Source organism: Telmatherina bonti (assembly GCF_933228915.1).
Source record: "Telmatherina bonti genome assembly, chromosome: 13".
Lineage (NCBI taxonomy): Eukaryota > Metazoa > Chordata > Actinopteri > Atheriniformes > Telmatherinidae > Telmatherina > Telmatherina bonti.
Window position 1 is genome coordinate 25133229 of NC_136611.1, and position 18877 is coordinate 25152105.

Sequence of the window (18877 nt, forward strand, 5' to 3'; positions counted from 1 at the left end):
TACATAGCACACACCGACAAGTGAAAGACATCCATGAAGACAGAGTGGCCTTTCTGTGTCTTCTCATTGAGACTGGCTGGGGACCAAACCCAGTACAGGTAAGTTCCATCTGAACAGAGGTGCAGTGTGGTCATGCTGCTACCCACAGGGAAGTGATGGGCTGGCATCGGCACAATCTGGCACACCTGAACATAAAACAGTGAACATATAAGATCTGACTATACTTGATAATTCCAAAGAATTTTTTAAAAGATTGGATTTTACAAGGCTACTGTTAAACTAAATATACTGCAAACATATACAGCAAATAAAAACCTCCAATATGTGAATATTACCTCTCTCTACCCTAAATTGTCAGCCACATCATTCATTTGATGAATTTGTTACGTTTTCAGTTCATAATCCTTTAAATTGCCAATTAAATTATATCAAATTGGTAAACTGTTACATTTTGTGAGCAATTTTTTTTTTAATTACACATCTCCATAATGTCAAATTTAAAGAATACTTCAAGAACCAATTCGTTAAAGTGGACAGAAAATAGACAATACCTGGAGGGTGAAAGGGTCAATGACCTGGCACAGCTGATGAGGCTTGGCATCAAAGGAGGAGGGACGGTGGAGGAGACGACCACTGCTGAACACCACCCAGCCAGGCTCCAACTCTTCATTTCGACAATACACAAAACCCCTACACAAACATGGAGCATTCATTTTACTGCTCTGTAATCTGGATCCTAATTTATCAAAATCTATCACATTTGATCATAATCTACATGACCAAATGTGATAGCATCATTGTTTTTCATAAACCAATATGCTTCTTCTTCATAAGTTTTTATGATTTAGGTCTTCTGTTTAAGCCCTCTTTTTTGTTATTACTAATAGCTGACTTGACCTTTGAGATTTACTTGCTTAAAGCTCTCTTGATCCTTTTTTAATTTGTTGGTGGTGATTAAACTAAAATATCCTGGCTCCAATATCTTCACCCGAGGCTCAGCAGTAGCTCTCTTTAAAACAGCTGTCGTTATTAACACTTAAAACAGTACAAAACTATCAGCATGGAGAATCTTTTGATGTCATGCTATAAAAACATAGTCTACAAAGGCATAGGCATTTAATACTTCTTGAATAAAATGTAAGCAAGCGAGTTGTAATGCTGAAAACACAATCAGAAAAACACAAGTGAAGTGATGAGCAAAGGTTGGTATGGTTAGTTCTGATTCAAGAGCACAGCAGTGCAGTTAGCTGCAGTTAACCACGACTGTGAGGAGAGGAATAATCCTTAATTGGGTCTAATTTCTCAACAGATTATATGTTTCAAAGGAAATATTTTGAATATGTGTAATCAACTTTATAAATGTTTTTTCAACATACAACTAGCTAGCTCATTTGCTAAGATTTGAAACTGTCTTTTCTTGCAAGCTTTTCTACAACTGACAAATAAATTTCAAATTAACATATCTCTTCTGAGCTCTAAAAACATTTAAGTAATTTGTTGCCATGACATTTAAAACACACACTGTAAGTCTGCCCCACTGAATTTATTCAAAACACTGCAGTGACTGTCTGCTGAATAGATTGGCTTAAAAATCTCCTGGAAACAAAATGACCCCATTGCTGACTTTGGATGGATAAGTGAAGAAGAGGTATTTTTAGTGTTTCCCTGCTCCTTTTATCTCCGTCTTCTGGTGTTCACTCAATGCTGCAAAAGAAGAAATGTATGTTGCAATGAGTATCACATTACCTCAGTGTCCCATGTAAACCAGAGCCAAGCTTGCTGAGCCCTCTCCCAGAGGAATTAGTGGTATATAGATACAGTCCATCTGTGGCTAGACAGCGACCTAGGTCTGTGTCTGAAAGAAGCATGCACAAAAAAAAAGAGAATCGTAGGGGGTAAATGAAAGGCACATCAAAAACAAATCAAGAGTCTAATCAATGAAATGTACAAATTAGTGATGAAAATGAATAAAGGAGATAACTAAGTGAGAAAGTCATGATCCTAAAGCCAGTGGACCATCTTTACCCTTTTGCTCCTTTTGAAAAGTAAGAATAAAATAATCTTTACAGATCTAATCAAAAGTACTGAAAAAAGGGGAAGCGTAAAGTGATATCAAAATGTAAATATGAATAAATATATGCACTGATCAGATTCCATCACACTACAAGGTCAATTGATTGATTGATGAAGAATGAAACATCACTGTTTCATTCTATGTGTCGTTTCCTGAGCCAGTCATAATCCTCTCTTTAGTTTCACCCAACATTGATAGCTTCTCATAATGTGGTAATGTGTAGTTAAAAGACACTAAAGAGGGAAAATGGCCTTCATGATGGCTTTAGTATTAGTTGAATGACAAACAAACGGGACTATAAACAAGCTGGAGGCTAAAAATCCTATAAATTGCTTTAAATGGTTTTCACCTTTACTCTCTGTTCCACCAGCAGAATTATCAGGTGTAGGCAGCATGTCCTCAAAACCCCAAGATACACTGTGCTTGCCCCCCAAGAGGCAGGATGGAGAACCTGGGCCTCCTTCGAGGAGCAAAAGTCTTAAACAGGAGAGATTCAAAGTGGTTACATGTTGTTAAAGTGATCAGCAGTTGTTAAACAGTTGAACCAAAGTTTATTCCTCACCTGTAAAGCACATCTGACACTGGGAGATGGCCTAAATCAGTTTGTTTCTGTAGCAGGTGAACTGTGTGGATGAGCGTCTTCAAGGAACCCCTGGAAAATAGTTAGGCAAAAAGTATGAATGCTCATTTTTAGGTACTTCTAAATCATGCAACAGGAATATCAATAACTTAGCCTGAATATAGGAAGGGGTTTGAAGTCTTCTTATGGGAATTGAAATGCTGATGAAAATATTTGTCTGGATTTTTTAATAGGATATAACAAATTTCCCATTAGATTGTGACACAAATCTTAAATTACAACAAGATTCCTTTAAGGCTGGAAAGAGCAACCCATTTTGAGCAGTGGAATGATCGAAAATGAAAAAACTTAACTTAAAAGATTCATGTAAATATGTATTTCATGTGAATATCTTTCCAAAGAAACTATTACTTTAGTGTTATTCTAACATCCACGGTTACTGCAGCTTTAAAAACAAAAAGGATTTGTAAAAGCATGGAAACAAATGTGGTGACATTAAGCCAATTACACTGAATATATATGAGAAAAAACCAAAAACTGCAGAATGTTTATTTCTGTGTAATATGTCAATGCTACTGGCAACGTCTACAGAGACCCTGTTATTTGCTAGACAACTACGTGTTTGTCTCAGTGTTTATATGTTCCACGCACAACACACATACATGCCTTGCTATGTAAAAGCTTGTCAACAAGAAAGAATCAAAGCACGTTGCAAACCAGCCTATTTGGTTACTTAACTCACTCACACAAAGACTAACAAGCCAGCTTTTTCTAAGGCCACTGGGAGTAAAGCTGATTGCCCTTTGATCAGCTCCCATTGTGGGTAAAAAAGGCACCATAGCTGGACAGTTCTGCACAACAAAAAGCTCTCAGCTTCAGCTGAGGATAAACAAAGAACGGAGAGTTCTGGCAATGACAAGTCAAGATCAGGTTTCACAAACAAAAGCCAACATTCAGGCACAAATATGAACATAAACAAGCACATTCTGCACTTCTCTGAAGAAGAGCAAAAATAATTCATAATTTTCAGCAACTATGTAAGTTTTGTAGAACATTTTCAAAGCACCAGAAAGGGGCAAAGTAGAGCAGCTGTCAAAGAGTGCTTGTAGCTAATGCTGACAGGACAAGGTTCATTCTACAGGAAGCTCTGGTTGTTAACACCAACAGGAGGTCAGAGTACTTTTCTGAAAAGGAGCATATCTTTTCTCTATCTACAGATTTAAGTGTACAGAATAACAGTCACCAAATGTTTTTCAAATCCATTATTGCAAACATAAAAAGTGAGATTGTTATTATGAGTTGAGATGCTTTGAAATTTGAATCAATAATAATCATATGTGTAGCATGTACACTGGAGAAAAAAACTGATTAGATAGTTTGTTTATTTTTGATGAGGCAGCCAAGAATAACGGACTTATCTCCCTAATCACATTATTTTCACTGCTTTTACCCCTTACTGATGTCTTGTAAGTTACTCAGTAACAATATGCCTCCAGGAAAGTATCACTTTACTATACTTTAGGGGGGCATTCATGGCATAATACACTGTGTACAAGAGACATCAGAAATATCAAACTGAAGAACTGTAGATTTGGGACAACAAAGACATGAGCTATGACCTCACCTGGCACATGCAAGAGCCACTAGTGCAGCAGCAGCATTTTCCCGCTGTCTCTGTGTGTGTAGAATTTGTGATTGAGCCTGCCCCTGGTGTTGGCCTGACTCCTGGGCACCATCTTCTAGCCAGGAGCACAAGAGTCCCTCAAGACCATTGAGGCAATCGGCGGGCTCTTTGCTGAGACTGAGCGGCTGGCAGTCCCTTAGGCAGGCTAGCAGTACTTCTGCAGTGACACCGCAGAGTGCTGGGTCACTGCGAGTTTGGGACTGCAAAAGGGGAAAGACCAGCAACAGACCAACACGAGAAGTGAAGGGCGCCTGTTCAGGTTGCTGGAGCAGACCTTGTCTTTTGAGCAAGGCCAAGGTCTCCTCATCAGCACCTCCAGTCCCCTCTCTGTCCTGCTGCTCCTCGAGGGCCAGCTGCCGTTGCGCCCCCCACAGGCCACGCAGAGCATTGAGGCGGTACTCCAACAGACGTGCATATGCATTGCTCTGATTCCCACAGACAGCACGCAGGCGTTCAGCAAGCTCTATAGGATTCTTCGTCTCAAATGTAAGAATCTGAAAGACAGCAATAAAAAGAAAGAAAGGAGAAGAAAGAAAATGTGTTTACAGTGGCAGCTGGGACAAATTTGCCCGTAAATTCTTGTTAAAAAAAAAAGACGAGTGAATTATCTAAATGACCGAACAGATCAAATGATCCTTATTTCATAGCAGAAACTGGCTAAATACACCTAAATCCTAACAGCAAGTGGGTATATTTGTAGCCAAGGAGCACAGAAGTAAAAACTTTAACTTCACTTGGAATTTTATGTTTTGCTGTTCAACAAATCTTTGTTCAACTCCTCCTGGGACCAAAGCTCTACCAAAAAATAATTTCAAACATCTGGTTATTTTGTGGATTAATAAGGAACTAATTCTTTTCAGTAAAAGTTAAAATATAAACAAAAAAAAACCCAACAAAAATCAAAAGGGAGATTCTATGAATCATTGTAACAGAATAAACTCATCTCAACAGAAGTGCGGACTAATAGTCAGAGAAAGCAATGCACATTAGGTATTGAATATCACAAGTAAAACAATGTGCCTCATGTGCACTTAGGAAGCATTTTCAGATATTGATTACACTCTGTAGCCCACAGATCAGGGAGTTGGGAAAAAAAATCCATTATACTATTTAGCAAGCACAATTTGTATTGATTCAATTTCAGATATGCTTCTTATGTTACAGTAACCCCCCCCCCCTTCTTTACTGCATGCTGGGCCTTCTCCACCTTGCTCTGCAAAACACTGCTAACTGTGGATAAAAATAGTCAGCATCACAACACCTACGAAAACAGCAATGAGTGACCCAGTCTGTCTCTTAAAGTTGGACAAGGATAGCCAGAAATATGGGGAATCTGAAAATAACCAGGATTAAAAGGACAAACTGAGGTTGCAGCTTTTGGGGTTTTTTTTTTGTTTTTTTTGAGGACTACGCAATGTGGCACCAAATACAAAAAGGCTTGAATTTATATTTTAGTCTAATGATTTTTACCCACATGCATTTTGTTACTCTTTCCGTTAAGGCTAAACTTTAGTATATCTAATGTGACCCTACTTTGTATTCAACAAATGTGTCTAAAGTCTCTTAATATCCAAGTCTAGAATATACTGTAGGACACGGAAAAACTACAAAACCTCTATACCTCCAACATATATTTAAAATAAATGTTTACTACATTGAAGAACATTGTGACTGATACAATAACAAAATTTGGCAAAGTGTTGTTACCAACTCTGAACAGACCAACATAAAAGCACAAAACAGTCCTCAATTCATCTCTACTGCTTAGCTGACATTACATCACTTGGAGCATTTTCCAAGTTAAAAAGATGATGCCTGAATATGAGTATTTGATCCTTCAGTTGTTGTGTTTTATTAAACAAATAAGAAATTAGCAAAAAACATAATAGAAAGGAGATTAGCAAGTGAGCTCAGATCTTTGTACAATGCTGAAACCAAAAGGAGAGAATTGGAAGAATGTCAATTAAAGTACAAGTGACGTACTTTGCTGGAGAAAATGTTATGTCATTGTATAGGCTGAATCTGAAAAGGTGTTTGTAAAGACCAAGCAGTCAGTCAATCAGTCATTTTGTGAACCACTTGGTCCAATTCAGGTTTGAGGGAAAGCTGGAGCCTCTCCCAGCAATCATAGGGCGAGAGGCAGGGTACACCCTGGACAGGTTGCCAGTCCATCGCAGGGCTGTTTGTAAAGACCAACTTAAACAAAATATTAAACTGAAAAGGGTTGTCTATTGATATGTACATATATTAGTCATCACTGTCCCTGAAATGAAAAAACACTGCTATACAACAGCAATTGGTTGTCAAGCTTGTGTGACTTTTGTTGTAGCAAAGAGTTTTAAACTGATCTTCATCTTATTTCAGATAGTTACATCCTCATGACATTAACTGATTGTATTCAGCAGATGCAAAACAATGGATGCCTACACAGGCCAGACATTATATAACAACATGTCAAGATGTGACAGGAATATGTCATTTGCAAGCGATAGATGCCACCAGTTGTAGCTCTATATAGCTAGATAGTGAGGCTGAAAATATCCATTGTTAGCTCGAATTTTCTGTCAGTGTATTGAAAAGTTTCCTCCTGAACCTTCACAATAAAAGGTTGTCTAGAGATAAACATGACCAAAAGTCAAAACATGGACCCTGAAATCCATGTTCAAAATTTTTTTTTTCATCAATATTAGTTTAGATTAGAAGAAATCTCAAATATGTCAACAGAAAATGACTGACCTTAATGTCCTGTAATGTATGCATTAAATACATATTATTCCATCCAAACCGAATCAGAATTGCTCCTAGAAGTTTACAAAAAAGATTATAGATAGATAGATAGATAGATAGATAGATAGATAGATAGATAGATAGATAGATAGTTTTCTCGACCTATTCAGAGAGTACTGCAACTGGAAATGCTTTTCAATTACATGCAACAAGAGCTATGTGACTTTGAAGGACGGAATCAAACGCACCTTTTAAACATGTCATTTAGATATAAAACAAGTACATCAGAAGATACATTTTGTACTATTTGTAATATCATTAAAGTCTAACGACTCGGAAAGCTCATATTTTGAAGTAAACTGGGCAGGAATTGGTTGGTAATAGCGGACTAATACTCAGTAAAGAGCGGACCAGAAAACTTGCAGTGTTTCTGTTATCACCGAGGTTGTGTTGGAAGGAATATGGAAAACATATTATTGCACAACAATAAACTAAGTGACACCCTGGTGGTATTTTTCAATAAAACTTCTAAGTATGGCTCCTTGTTGTGAGTTATGACTTTCACTCACCTCTTGTTCGGTGTCCCCCTGCTCTGACACTCCAATCTCACTGGGCAGCTCGGCCAGATCTGTGACCCGAATGAGTCCGTCGTGGAGAAATATTGTCTCCTCCTTTACTGAAAGCCATTGGGACGAATCCACCGACCCGGAGCCCATCGCTCTCTCCTCCGACAGTAATGCCAAAAGGGTCGAACATTAAAAATTCAGTGATAGGATGACAGAAACGCCCTAGTCAACCTGCTAGCCATTTAAGATAACAGTCTTGTCTCACGATGGGGTCTGACAGGGCAGACTGTAGTGCTAGTTTGGGAGCTAACAGACGACAGCCAGGCAGTGAAAGAGCAGCAGTGGCAGGTCCTCTTCATAATACATCACCGTCCTCTCCATAAGACATTACCGTCGGGCTAACAGCGGCGGCTAGCTGGGTTAGCCGGAGCTAACTCACCGTAAGGTATCGTTATAACGTTACCGAACAGGGTGGGCGTGACACCCGCACTAAATCCGTTATCGCGTCGCACCGTTTAAAAGCCGGTCCTCTCGGGGCGAAGAATACAACTCTAGCTGTTTTAATTATTTGTTAAAATATAAATGCGGACAGCACCAAAGCCGGCCAAGCCGCTGTGTCAATGCCTGAAGAAGAAAACGGCAGCCACCAGGCTGTCAGTGCGACGCCATGTTTCCAAGGCCAACTAACTGCTCCCAGCATGCACCGCGCGCCATGAGAATAGCTGTCAAAAATTCCGAAGTTTATTTTAGTATTAACAGTTTGGCTGTGACGATACGCTTCTGTCCCAATTTCATTCGATTTTTTTGGGTGCGATTCGATTTCAATTGTGATTCTCACAATTCTACAATATAATTTTTGTAGATTAAAAACAAAATAAATGTATAAAACTTTTTTTTTTTTGCACGTCATTTTTCTTGATTTCAATTAGGAAAAAACAACACAGGAGCCAGACCATCATTCTGCTGCCAACATGCACCAGAAGACAAGTAAAAAGATAAATAAAAACAATTAAAATGACAAAAAATATTTATAATGGATTATTTTTATTTATTTGAAAAAAAATCGATTTCTTTTAACAAAAAATCAACTTTAAATGTGTGAAGCAAAAAATACAGACTTTTTTATTTGATTTTCCCACCCCTAATTAACACTGTGACTTATTCATTCATTTTCTGAAGTGCTTATTCCAATTCAGGGTTGTGGGGAAGCTGGAGCCTATCCCAGCTGGCTTTGGGTGACAGGCAGGGTACACCCTGGACAGCTTGCCAGTCCATTGCAGGGCCACACACAGAGAGATGAACAACCACACTCACACTCATTCCTAGGGGCAATTTAGAGTGACCAATTAACCTATCATGCATGTCTTTGGATGGTGGGAGGAAGCTGGAGTACCTGGAGAGAACCCATGCATACATGGGGAGAACATGCAAACTCCACACAGAAAGGCCACTGACCAAACCAGCCAAGGATTGAACCAGCAACCTTCTTGCTGTGAGGCCACAGTGCTAACCACTGCGCCACCGTGCAGCCCCACTGTGACTTATTTAGGTAAAAATAAAACTTATTATGTGATTTAGAGCTTACATAGTACTTTTTCATGATAACAAGCATGAATTTAATTTTAAGAGACCAACTTTGCTCAAACATGCCTTCTTTTACTTGATTTATTGTACCATTGCAATGTTGACTTGCACAAACTTGCATTGCTGTGAAGTGAAATTATGTGTTAAAGACTATTAGAATGATGGTCAGGTCAAGACGGATGCTTTTTCAATGAAAAGCATAAAAACATGATATGAGTTTATCTTTTTCAGAGTCAATGGAAAAAGCTAGTTTTCACACTCTTAGATTGCTGACCTCCCACATAACTTCAACCTAAGATTGTCAGCGAGACAAATGAAAACAGTAGTCTTCTCTGTTAAAAACATTCTTGAGTTGGGTTCTATTATAGGATATGTATGAATTGGCTCAAAATGATGTGTATGTTGATTCAAGTATGTAAAGTGCCCTGTGACAACATTGTTGTGAAGTGGCGCTGTACAAATAAAGTTGAATTGAATTGAATTGAAAAGACTTTGCAGTGATATTATATTGTGCATCCACACAAACAAGACCATTTCTTCAGTCCCAAGAAGCTAAAGTGGGTATTGAAAAGGAAAGCCGTAGACATTCATTTCAGGTTAGTGATCGGTGAAGAACATAGTAAGACAACCTATCTTCACAAATACAACAAAGTAAAAAAAAAAAAAAAAAAAAAAGTCACTACCACAAAATCATTGTTTTGGTTAGTAAACACATAGAAAGACCAAAATATTTCATCAAAAAGTTTTTAATCAATGTAAAACAAAAAAAAAAACTGTGAAAGAGTGGTTCAGGTAGACATTAATTTCACACATCGATGCCTATTGAATGTCTTTGGCATGTGCTGGCAAAGATTTTATATAGACTTTACATAATTCCAAATCTGGAGAAATTAGTAAATAGAAATTAAATTAATCAAATAATACCACGGTGAATGTCTTTAGCATAACAAGCTGATGTAAGTTTAGAACAAGAATAAATACTCTGGTAGTAGGTTTGTTTAGGGCTTGGTTTCAGGATATTTTAACTACCAGAGAGCTAGGTGTTTTGGTGTATCATGTTTTATTTAGTGCTAATAAAATTGGACTTTTTAATCATCTGTGAAAATTACTGTTGCAGATAACTTTAAATCAGATGTAATCATAACTAACAGACAAAAAGGAGAAGAGATTATATTACGTTTCTTTTCATTACGTAATCAGATTTTGTTTGCAGCTTTTTCTTATAGATCTTCATTAGTTATGTATATGCTACAACACTATAAAGACATATACACAAATATCTTTTAATATTGTAAGATTTGAGTAATAAAATATAATTTTCCATTTTACAAGATATAAGAGAAAGTGACAAATTTTGCATGGAATTTGTTACTTTCAAACATTTCTAGCTGCTGCCGTACATAGCAGCTCAATCTTCCATCATTTGTGCTTTGCCATAATATCAGCTTTCTTCTCTAGCCTCAAGCATCGCTTATAAAGACGAACAGGAATCCGTCTTTTATTGTCACTTGGTGAAATTTCCATCCCAGCAGCATTTTTTTCTTCTATCTTCTTAAGTGCTCTATGTAGGTCAACGGCTTTTCTGAAGCCATGAAAACATCTAAAAAAAAAAAAAGACATAAAAATATTGTTAAGATGGCCGAACCTTATAAACTCTTGTACAGGTAAAGCATGTTGATACATCAGACAAGGAATCGGCTGTGATGCCACTAAAAGGAAAAAAAAGAAACTTGAGATTTGGTATGAATAAGCACTTCACAGATTAACACCTCTTCTTGCGGCTGCAGTTTTTCCCACTTGGCAGAGTGAAGCACTGTTGAGAGACAAACTCCACCAACAGAGAGGGGAGGATGCTGGGTTGCTTGAAGCTTTCAATCTCAACAGCCAAGCTGTAAAATAGACAAAAGAAGAAGTGATGCTATTATCACTGCATAAAAGATTACAGCTTCACAAGCATCAAACATGTGGGACATGAGTAAATATTAAACATGGCTTTGAAATGTATTCTGAATTAAATAAATCAATTAAAAATAAATAAGTGAATCATCTTCAATAAATGAATAAGTTTTTATTTGTAAACAGTTTCTAATTCCAAGAAAAATTTATTTAATAATGTCACTTTTTTTTTCAATTACAGGTTTTCTTTTGTTTTTAATATTTTTTCAATTAATCTGTTACGATTTTGATATCTACTTTTTCCTTTTCTATTTTTCAGCTATAGAAACTTCACTTATTAAATAACTTTTTTTTTTTCACTTTTTAGGAATAAGATAGTACAGACCCTGAAGGCTGCAATTTGCCAAATAGAAGACTAAGACATTAGGGGGTTGACAGTTACGCATTTACTGTCAATTAAACTAAAAATGATCTTACTGAGTCTTTGAATTTGCAAACCTACATGCAACATGTCTGTAATTAACATTAACTGCTAATTTCAATTAGGACATGTTGGATCATTAACATTAACTGCTAATGTTAATGTTATTGATGTAATTTGTCCATCCTTAACACTAGCAGATGCGCCTTCAGGACTATCACTTGAAAACATTAAGAATCCCAAAATTGCTCTTCTGATAAAAAAAAACTAAAAACAATGTCCTGTGCCTCTTCTTTTTTTAATGCCAGAATTACTCTGGATATTTAATCTACATGCCATCGGTTGCTGAAACAGAGACAGCTCAGAAATGCACAGCAGTCATTCAACATTAGTGATGTAAATGTTTGTTTTTTAAAAAAAGTTCAAAAGTTGCCTAATTGCTGCATGCAATTCCTCAGCCTGATACAATTTTATTTGAATCTGTTTCTAGGGAGTAACATTAATGCAAAATTATTGATATGGTTATGAAATACATAAGTAAAGACACAAGAAAAGACAAAGTTCTTAGTCATGAAGCAGAAAAGTAATTTTAATATTCTACCAAGAAGCATCATCTTTATTGTTTTTTATCTTTTCCTGATCTTGAAATGAACCTTAGGATTAAGTTATTGTTCTCTTTGTTTTGTTTTTTTTTTTCCTCACTTTTTTTGTAAAATAAGATTCTGATTTATTTTATTTATTTATTTTGTCATCAGTAAGACCAGTGAGTATTTATGCAACATGGAGAAAACCAAATAGATGGTAGATGATGTTGTCATGTTACCGGCTAGTGCAATCACAGTGGTAGGTGGCCTTTGACTCCGCGTTCTGTAGGTTATATTTCTTCTCTAGAGGAGGAATTTGGAATTTACAGTCATCCAGATGTTTGAGACTTTGACACTGTAACTGAATATCTGCAGAAACAAAAGTAAACATGTCATTCACAAAATATCTCAATGTACTCCCTTGGCATGACAGCAGTTTGCGTATTGATACTTTTTACTGAGAAAAGTTTAATTCTCCTTCTTTACTTCAACATACTTAGAAACTTTAACTGGTGGTGATTAGCATCCTGTTCCACCTGTAGGAATGAAAAACCTGTTAACATGACCTCAAAAAGGAAAAATGCCCACGGCTAACTTTTTAGAGGCAATATTCTGTGGAATTTTTGTGGCATTTTAAGCTGCTACTAAGCTTCCTTCATTTTTCCATGTGTCTCATCTGGGAGAACTAATAATTGTAAAAAGTAGTTTCCTTATTGTTGTTTATGTTGTCTTTTACTAAAAAAACTCACATGAGATGCAAATGGGAAACTATGTCTAATTAAGTTTATTCAATTGACAAAACTGTGTTTATGGAATATTTTTTTTAATGTTAGCACAAAATCTAAGTAGCTATGGTGACAGGTGATTAACTGCTTTTCCTACCAGTGCAGACAGGGCATGTTTTACACTCAGGAGTGAGTAGTCAGTATGCCAGGTAATAGAAATTAGCACAGCTGTGGTGTGTGGCCCTATTTTCTTCTGCAGTGCTGTGCTGAGACCCCCAGACACACCATGCTGTGAGAAGATCCTGCCTTGAAGCTGTCTGTGGTTACTTAAAAAACTTCAAAGCTGTGCTCATAAAGTTGTGTTGTGCAAATTTGTAAGAGTAACATTTGGAAATGTAAAATGTGCTTTTCTAACACTTAATACTAAATGAATGTCAGAGTTAAACTGACACAGGATTGGTCATCTTATCCAAAGCTGACACCCCAGACATACATATATATATATATATATATATATATATATATATATATATATATATATATATATATATATATATATATATATATATATATAAGTTCATTTTTTTCTTTGCTCAAAGAGACTAAACTTCAGCTCCTGTAATCCTCCTTCTAATTTATAAATTCTCTCTCAAAATAAGCATTTTAATAGCAGCTACTTCAGTATTAGCAAAAGATTACTTATCACACCAGTTTGAACACCTTTTCACAAGTCATTCTTCACACAGTGTGCCTTATTACAACCTTATTTAGTTATCCTTAATATGACAGTGTTCTGTTTTTTGGTTGTTTTTTTTTTTTTGGTTTTTTTTTTTCCTCAGCCTCTAAATATTACAGTTCAAGGTCTGGTGGCAGCGGCTGTATTCACTTACCTGTCACATTACGCAGTGCACTATTTTGTGTTGGGCTTTTCTCTGTAGGGGTGCTTTTTGCTATGGTACTACCCAACGGCTCCTGGCTTGTACTGTTCCACAGGGGATAGAAATCTACCCACTCCTGTGACTTTCCATATTTTTGATGAGAAATTGTAGTCCTCAGCTTTGTTGCGACTGGTGTAGCAGGAGTAACTGTTCTCGGGAACGTTAGTGAAGTGTCCTGTCTTGACCTTTCTGTCGCCTTTTTGAGAAGTGATGACTGTTTATTCTTTTTGATTGTTTTGGCCAGAGTAACAGTTGTTCTGTTTGGTGCCTTTTCTGGTTTCACGCCACTTTTACAGTGTGAATGAGAAGTGTCATTCCTTACTGGCAGGATGGAGCCACAGTAGTCACTATGATTTGTGGCTTCTTGGTGGCTTATGAAGGCTTCATTCCCTCCTACAACTGCGGACGTTGACTTCAGTGGAAGTTTCAGTCTCGGTGTTAATGTTGTTATGCTTGAGGATGCTGCAGATGGCATTTGTTGGTCAGTGGGTGTGAGCACTTTTGTAGGGACAAGGCCTCTCTGTTCATAGCTCGATGAGGTCTTTCTGAAACTTGTCTTTTTTTTTGCTCTTTTTTTATTTGTGATAAGTGAACTACTTTTAGAAGGACCCGTTTTCATGGGCTGTGTGGTAGTGTGTGCCCTTGATACTGTAGGTTCTTGTGAAGGTGCTACTCCGGACAATTTTTGGTGCCTTTTACATCCTTTCTCCTTTGTTCTTCTGCGATAGAAAGTGTCTCCTCTGGGGGTATCTCTCAGTCCACATTTACGTTTGGGTTTAGATGACTTCTTAAAAAGCTTGATCATGGGTTTATCTCCTGAATTCTGCTTTTCATTACTTGCAAAATTGTTACTTCCAGTGTGTACATATTGGCTTGTGTCATTGGAGTTGCTGTAAGGCAGGGGCTTTCTGAACACAGCATATGGGGCCACTTTGGCTCTTTTGCACCTACAGAGAGCAAAAGTGTTTAGTTAAACCACAGAACTGAGTAGAAAACAGCATCTGATTGGTTTTAGTCATACCACATTTCTTACAGATTAACCCATCTAAAAAGAGATTTTTTTGTTTCCATTTTGGATACGATTAGTCGTATCAAGCTGTTTTAATTGGTGGTAAAGTAACATGGCTGTCTGTAAACCACAATGTTCCTGTCTATTATTAATCTTCTCTTTTTTATGCCTCAGGTTTTATTAAATTCCCCCAAGTGCAGAGAAATAAAAAGTTCTGAAATTTGACTCACTTACTAAGGTAAGTGTCCCCGCATTTTTTACCCAGTTTACTGCTTTTGCCTAATGTGTGTTCTTATGTTTATGTACACAGTTTTAAAACCATATAAAATTAAGTTCCATTCAATAATTTTGATTAAACTGGTCTGAACACTCTACGGGGGTGAATGCAAATTTGGATTTCTAAACTTAAAAAATATCCCAGATAATTTTGAAACCAAATCTTAAAAAAGCTGAATTTTCTTCAAGGGCCTGTCATGTTAATACAAACTACATAATTACATTTGCAATTATAGCCGCACGTGTACCTAATTAAAAAAAAAAAAAAGAAAGAAAAAGAAACTTTTTTTAATGGCTTACAGCAACTTTAACAAAAACCGAACAATGTGAAAATACAGCTTCATGTGACAATGTCAGCATGTTTCTGTCACTTACATTCCCCACCAGTACAGCTCTGTGCATCGCTTCATATGTTTCAACTCAAAACAAGGAACCTGTAGGATGTTGAAGAAGCTGTAACCCACCAAATGAGAAATACTATCATTCATGTTCAGAAGGCACTGTCGAAACCTGGTAAAGGGTAAAGAGAGAGCGTGTTAAGTGCAAAAACACAGACTGTGTCACATAAATGCTGGGTAAATATTCTTGAATGCTGCCTTGATTTGTTAAGAACATTTTTTAAACTTTGTTTGTCCAAAGTTTACAACCATTAGCATTGTTTGAGTTTGTAAGTGAACTTAAATTTGTGTCAATGTGTGTTACTTGTAGATGAGCAAAAACTGGAGGGCAAATGCAATAAACATGTACCTGTTAAGCTGTAGAATAGAGGGAAATAGACATCTGAGTTAGAGTAAATAATAGTTTGTTTTGATGGAATGGGTGCCAAACAAAATAAAAAATAGCATATGACATGTTCACACTTGAAAGCAAAAGTTTTTGTAGGGCTTATTGTAGTGAAATGTTGTTTATCAGTTGTTGATTAAGAGTTTCATATCACTTTCAAACAATGATAAAAAAAAAAAAAAGAATATCGAACCAAAAGAAACTTTCTAGAGATTACAAGAGTTTACTGGAGAGACAAACAGTAACACTGTTTTGAAGCAAATATGTTCCTATTTGAGTGCCCTTGCCAGCCTGGAAAATTTGAGGAGATGTGAATTTACTGCTCACAAGAGTTTCCCTGGAGGCAATGAATACGTAGAATCCCAAATATGCATTCCATGAGGTGCATTTTGAGGCTCACCTTTTGTCACAGTCACAGAGTGAAACAGTGAAAAAGTTCGGATTGAAGACTCCATATTTCACATTGAAAGCTGGGATGTTGTGGAGACAGAAGTCGTGCTCACGGCAGCATTTATCTGCATTTTCGAACATGCCTGTGCACATTAACAAAATACAGACTCAATCAAATATTGAATTTACATCGAACCAAATTGTCTTTAAGATAAGGTAACATGTTTTTAAGTAACATAAATTAATACATTTAAATAGTCCTTTACACATATTTTGTCTTGGTCTGTGGGCTTTGCTTGATCTTTTTTGAGTAGTGTTATTTGGGGTTCCCTTTCCTGTTTTATTTTGTAGTTCCTCTCGCTTGTGTTTTCCATTCTGCTTTATTTCCTGTTTGTCTACGCACCTGGTTGTTTGCACACTCATTCCACCTGTTCCTCGTATATTCCCATCCTTCCTATACACCCCTTGGTTCCAGTGGGTGCTTGTCAAAGCATCTTATTGTGTTTCCCTGGTTTTCTTTTGTGTAACTTTAGTTGTTTTGTTTTTTTTGGGGTTTTTTTTTTTGTTATGCTGTTGATCTTATTATCATATTGTCTCAATATAATGATGTTACAACTGTAAATGAATGTTTAAAAACAACTTCAGTGAGAGAGAGAGAGAGAGAGAGAGAGAGAGAGAGAGAGAGAGAGAGAGAGAGAGAGAGAGAGAGAGAGAGAGAGAGAGAGAGAAATCGAAGTGCTTTTCCATATATGTTTATGTGAAACTTCTGCGCAAAACTAAAGTTGCAGATGCGGATTTGTGGCCCCAATGGCAAATCAAACTGTCCAATCAGAGAGCAGATTATTTTAGTTCAAATTTGGATTTGGAACAAAATCTTTTCAATATTGCACGTATGTTACTGTATTTCGTAAATGTGAAAGAATGGGACTGTGAAAGTGCAGCCGTGACAAAAGTGGTAGATTTTAACGAGAAGAAACTGGAGCATCCACAATCCCCTCAGGTCGGTAGCGGTTGTCTTCTTATCATTAAAGTGCTTTATCTCTTACTCATCGCCTATTTCTCATTACACATCACAATCTTCTTATCCCACGAACATGCCACATATCAATCAAATTCATCATCCTCACCTAACTGCTGATATCCAACCGCTTTGCTTCCACGGCCGCACCACAATGTTCCTGGCAATATCAAAGAGCGTTTCCTCCGAACTTCTCTCTCCGTCCCATCTTCATGTGTGCGCCTGGTAAACTCCGGCGCGCCAGAAGGCACAAGCGCGCACGGAGCATCCACAGTCAGCACCCTGCTGACATTAAACGTCTCGCTAACTTCCTCATCCCAGGTTTGGTTTTTATTGCACAGAGCGCGATATTCTTCCGTAGCATGTGTACTGGAAAATATGTGGCATGCTACCAGTCTCATATCGGACCACATAGTGAGGTACAAGGAGCGCTCACCAGCTGTGTCTTGGTGCAGGAAGGTAATGCGAGTCTGTCCGTCAGCAGGACTCGATCTAAAACAAGAAAGACTCGATCCGGTCACATCTGAAGATAGAAAGACCGACACTAAGACGAGAACAGCTTGAAGAAGACATCCGCTTTCCATCTCAATTTATAAGCGTGGAAACAGTCCAGTTTCAGACTATCAATGGATCTCTGAAGTGACCAAAATTTCCACATTTGTTAGCACATGTTTCTGCACCGGCCGGTTTACATGTGTCTGCCTCAGGTTGAGTCTTTGATGAAAATATGGGATTGAGAAGTGTTTTCATTGGTCTGCCTATATGCAGAAATCTGACACTCAGTTTTGCACACGTGTCTTTGTGTGCACCTATGTGAGTCTTAAGTTATTTCACTATTTTTATGAGGTCCCAATACTGGTTGTTGTGTCCACATTCCTATGGTAAGATAAAAAATAAAAAAAAATCTAGTTTATTGTGGCTATTGTATGAGGATTAAAACACCACTGGCCTGCTACAGATAAGATTTCAACGTTATAATAGAATTTACTAACATGCAGTGATGCCTTCTGTTCACTGACAATAACTATTCATCTGGAAAATAAGATTGAAATTTAGATGTTACTTAACAGTGTTCAGGGAATAAAGTAAAATTTTCTGTTTTGTCATTTGAACTGAACACATGAAATATATTATTAGTGCCTACAACTGAACTACAAATTTATATAGTTTTCTATTCAGGGACACCTTGAAAACAAAAGGTGCATAAGGTGAATAATGGAACTTATATAAGAAAATCTGTGCACATGCATACACACACACACACACATATATAAATATATATAAATACACACACACACACACACACACACACACACACACATATATATATATATATAGATATATAAATATACACTCACTTATTTATCCAACTGAACAGCTCAGTGGAATCTAAAGCAGGACTCATAAGCTTTTTATAAGATATCAGAGGCCAAACAGGTTGGAAAACTGTATTTTAGTCTAAGTTCCCATACTGTAAAAGCAAAGAGGGAGAACTGACCCATTTTAATTAACAGTATTTAGTGAGAATATTTCATTATTTTCCACCTCTGCGGATGAAGCTTCACCTTTTTTCTCATACGCCAACTTCCAATGTTTCACATTCATGCTTAGTTAGCACAATC

The 18877-nt window shown here is 37.1% G+C and overlaps 2 protein-coding genes across 4 annotated transcripts in view; both read right to left on the reverse strand.

Annotated features, from left to right (window-relative positions):
- The window catches only part of hectd4 (HECT domain E3 ubiquitin protein ligase 4), a 35996-nt gene extending 27895 nt beyond the window's left edge, over positions 1 to 8101 (reverse strand). For all 3 annotated transcript variants that reach the window (XM_079251906.1, XM_079251905.1, XM_079251904.1), the window contains exons 1-7: positions 7635 to 8101; positions 4279 to 4832; positions 2637 to 2726; positions 2424 to 2551; positions 1747 to 1855; positions 552 to 690; positions 15 to 185 (exon numbers count right to left, since the gene is read on the reverse strand). In XM_079251906.1, the coding sequence (XP_079108032.1) occupies positions 15 to 185; positions 552 to 690; positions 1747 to 1855; positions 2424 to 2551; positions 2637 to 2726; positions 4279 to 4832; positions 7635 to 7781 (1338 nt within the window). In that variant the 5' untranslated portion in view covers positions 7782 to 8101. The remainder of the gene's footprint in view (positions 1 to 14; positions 186 to 551; positions 691 to 1746; positions 1856 to 2423; positions 2552 to 2636; positions 2727 to 4278; positions 4833 to 7634) is intronic.
- A 2876-nt stretch (positions 8102 to 10977) lies between these two features.
- LOC306764519 (group 3 secretory phospholipase A2-like) lies at positions 10978 to 17656 on the reverse strand (the record flags this gene model as incomplete). The annotated part of the gene is made up of 6 exons (XM_079251694.1): positions 10978 to 11104; positions 12356 to 12485; positions 14479 to 14726; positions 15440 to 15574; positions 16248 to 16380; positions 17365 to 17656. 6 exons carry the CDS (start codon positions 17654 to 17656, stop codon positions 10978 to 10980), a joined length of 1065 nt encoding a protein of 354 aa, XP_079107820.1.
- Positions 17657 to 18877: the final 1221 nt, after the last annotated feature.